Source organism: Myotis davidii, unplaced genomic scaffold (genome assembly GCF_000327345.1).
Source record: "Myotis davidii unplaced genomic scaffold, ASM32734v1 scaffold274, whole genome shotgun sequence".
Taxonomy (NCBI): domain Eukaryota; kingdom Metazoa; phylum Chordata; class Mammalia; order Chiroptera; family Vespertilionidae; genus Myotis; species Myotis davidii.
In genome coordinates this window covers 1,554,346-1,557,669 of record NW_006285613.1, presented here as the reverse complement: position 1 = coordinate 1,557,669, position 3,324 = coordinate 1,554,346, and the positions used below count along the sequence as shown (strand labels likewise).

General features: G+C 33.8%; 1 protein-coding gene across 1 annotated transcript in view; it reads right to left on the bottom strand.

Moving 5' to 3' along the window:
• TBC1D4 (TBC1 domain family member 4) overlaps positions 1 to 3,324 on the bottom strand; it is an 81,270-nt gene that overhangs the window by 7,763 nt on the left and 70,183 nt on the right. The window contains 2 exon segments of the mRNA XM_015559228.1: positions 1 to 45; positions 757 to 916. The exon segment at positions 1 to 45 is cut by the window's left edge and continues 14 nt beyond it. Of these exon segments, the coding sequence (XP_015414714.1) occupies positions 1 to 45; positions 757 to 916 (205 nt within the window).

The window sequence follows — 3,324 nt, the reverse complement described above, 5'->3', positions numbered from 1 at the left end:
GTGCAACCTTAAATATAACTTCAGTTCCCTGAAGAAAAATAATATCTAAAAAAAGAGATAATTTTCATATCAAATTATGCATCCACTATTGTAAATAGCATGCTATTGGTGTTAATAGTTTTGTGTGTTTTTTAAAATTGTAGTTATTGTTTTAAATTACTGCAGCAAAACCACCAAATATTTTGCCAAAGAATAGTGGTCAAAATCACCTAGATTTAAAACAAAAAAATTTTCAACAATAAAGATTTAAAAAAATAATAATAAATAAAATAAAAACAAAAAAATATGATGGAAACAAACATGTGTATTCTTCTTACTACAAGGTATCATCAAAATATCATCCTAAAATACATTAAAATATCCAGCTATATTGTGAAGTCAGCAACTGTTATTTCCAGAGCACAAAACTGAAATTCAAAGTACTATATATAAACTAGAGGCCCAGTGCACCAAAGTCGTGCACTCAGGGGGGGGTCCCCTCAGCCCAGAAGTATACTCTAATTATTAAGTACAAATGAAAGTAAAGGCCCAATACAGCTCTCTCAAATACAGGAGTGGATTCTTCTTCTTTCCTTTGCAATATCAATTTTATTTAAGACCAATATGCTTTCAAATTACTCTCAGAACAGAGCCAGGCATTTTTATTCAGTTCTACTAGCAATCTGCTATTCTGTATCACACATGATAAAGCAACTGGCTAGAAGTATATTCCTTTGGAATAAATAACTGTTCCATTTGCTCAGAGGCATCTCTTACCAAAAACTCTGGCTACAAATCCTAATGGAAATTGAGAGGCGAACAATGTGAGGAACCAGGGGGCAGCATAAAGACTGGGGCTGATTTCATTTTCTTCAAGGTGATTGTAGAGCTCTCTGTGATAGTCATGAAGGAGTCTGGACAGCTGGTACATTTGAATCTAAAGTTAATTTGGATAAGAAAATAAAATGTTATGCATTTGTCTGAGGGTGCATAAAATACACGAAGTTTAATTTTATTGCTCTAATATTCAATGACAAATTCACCTATATTCAAATAAATAAAAGCAGTATTACTTTATTTTTATTGTTATTGTTATGTTATGTTACGTTAGAGTTGATAGTTAAGTTCACTTAACTGAGGTCATAAAAGCAAGTCACAGGAAGGTGATCTAAGACTATTGGGCAAGTTTTACCATCAAGTGTGTTTTGGTTTAACATACTTATGGAAACTAGAGGCCTGGTGCACAAATTCGTGCATGCGTGGGTCCAGCAGGGGGGTGGGGGGGAGAGTGGCCATGGGCAGTTGGCCGGCAGCTGCCCCCTGATCAAACTTCCAGTGGAACTCCAGGTCGAGGGGACAATTTGCATATTAGCCTTTAATTATATAGGATAGTCATTTTTCCTCATGTCGATATTAATGTAGGAAGGGAATAACCAGAACTGTCCTGGTCCAGGACTCCCGTGGGAGGACATTCTAACTTCAGGCCAGTTTCAGAAAAGCCTCCATTCTAAAGAATCTACCACATTCTGTTCTGAAGCAAAGCTTACTCTACTTGCTGGGCTCCGTGTCTGATTTATGATGGAGCTCTGGCCTACACCCACCAGGCCATAGACACTGCTAGGCTTAGCATGTTACGGAGCCAGAAGCTTGCTATGTGACTTCTAATGTCCAAGGTATTCCAACAGCTTGTTTTTCACGAGAAAGGGGATTAAAGCAAAACCTGCAGTCTGAATGTTTCTAGTATTAAAATAAGAAATTATTTCATGTGGTTACTGAGTTGATTACTGATATTTCAAAAAGATTATAAACACAACATATAGCAACTTTTAAACTTATGTCTGTAATAGCTAAAAGTTAAGCAGTAGCAAACAATAGACAAATTTGTGAATTGGGCTTTGATTTATATTTTTATCCATACAGTAACAGATTGAGTACTGGTTCCTTGATCAGTTATATCAGCTTAACATTTTGGTAAGAAATACAGACAATAGCTTATAAAATCTAGCAGTCTTCTTTCATGAGAAGATATCATCAAAATATCACCCTTAAATAGTTAGCTCTATAAAAATACATTAAAATATACAGCTATGTTGTGAAGTTAGCGACTGTTGTTTCTAGAGCACAAAACTAAAATTCAAAATACTATATATAAATAAAGTAAATTATTTGTTTGATCTTTATAACACATATCTGTGGAAACTAAGGTTTGACACAAACTGTAAAAGGAAAGAAAAAGGCACAGGAAGTCATAGCTATAAAGTAAGAAGCTTAGCTTTAGCTACAGGCAAACATAAGATTTAAAAATGAGATTTTTATCTTACTAAGTCATATTGAAAAAATCCTATATTTCCCTTAGGCCATTTACAATTTATAAACTAGACATACTGAGTTATGTCAAGAGAAGTTATATCAAAGTGCTTTGGTAACACAAAAATCAGAGAAATCTAATTAGCAGAATAAAAAGAACACACAGCATCAAAAGCATTCTGTTCTTGTATAGTTATGATCATAATTCAGAAGCAATACTTTAATGTTTAATTTTTTAAAAAGAACCCTACTTTTTTCCTACATTCTAAACTAGGGCTGGAGAACATTCCATGAATATATATTTCCATTAAATTTATTTTGAAAAAGGCAAATAAAAGCAAAATACATTCTTCTTTCAAAGGAAACTTTAATAATAAAATGTCATTTTCTAAGATAAATAATTCTTCCGTTCTACCTTATAGATAACGTGGCAAATCTTCAGATGGAAGAGGGGAGATACAGAGATAGGTGAGAAGTGTGGGGCATGAGAAGATGGAAAAAAATAGAAACCAAAGATTTTACATAAAAAGACATGATGCTTTTACACTCAAAACAATAAACTGCAGACACAAAAAAATGAGACATAGTTAGAAGGGCCCTCAACTCCCTCCTCCTTTTACAGACAGAGCCTACAATGCCCATACTCATACTATGCAGGTATCAGAACCCATACCACGTGATCCCAAGCCCACTGCTGCTTCCACTTTTGAAATTCATATTGATTAGACAAAAAACACTTCTTGCTCTAGAAAGTGGAAAAGTGTTTACAGAGCATAAAGATCTACTCTTCTAGAATAAGGTTCCCTATCTTGTGGCCTGTAAAAATGCTACCACCAAAAATGTTAAAACATCTTCATTTTTATTAGCACAGATTTAACAGATTTTTTAGCAATTGCAAGTCATATTAAATTAATACATAAATCCAATTTATATAAATTTTTATAATGTCAAATTGATGAGATATCCTATATATACTAAAGATGTAATATGCAAATGGCTGCTACATAACGACCAATCGCTTAACAACCCGGATCAGCA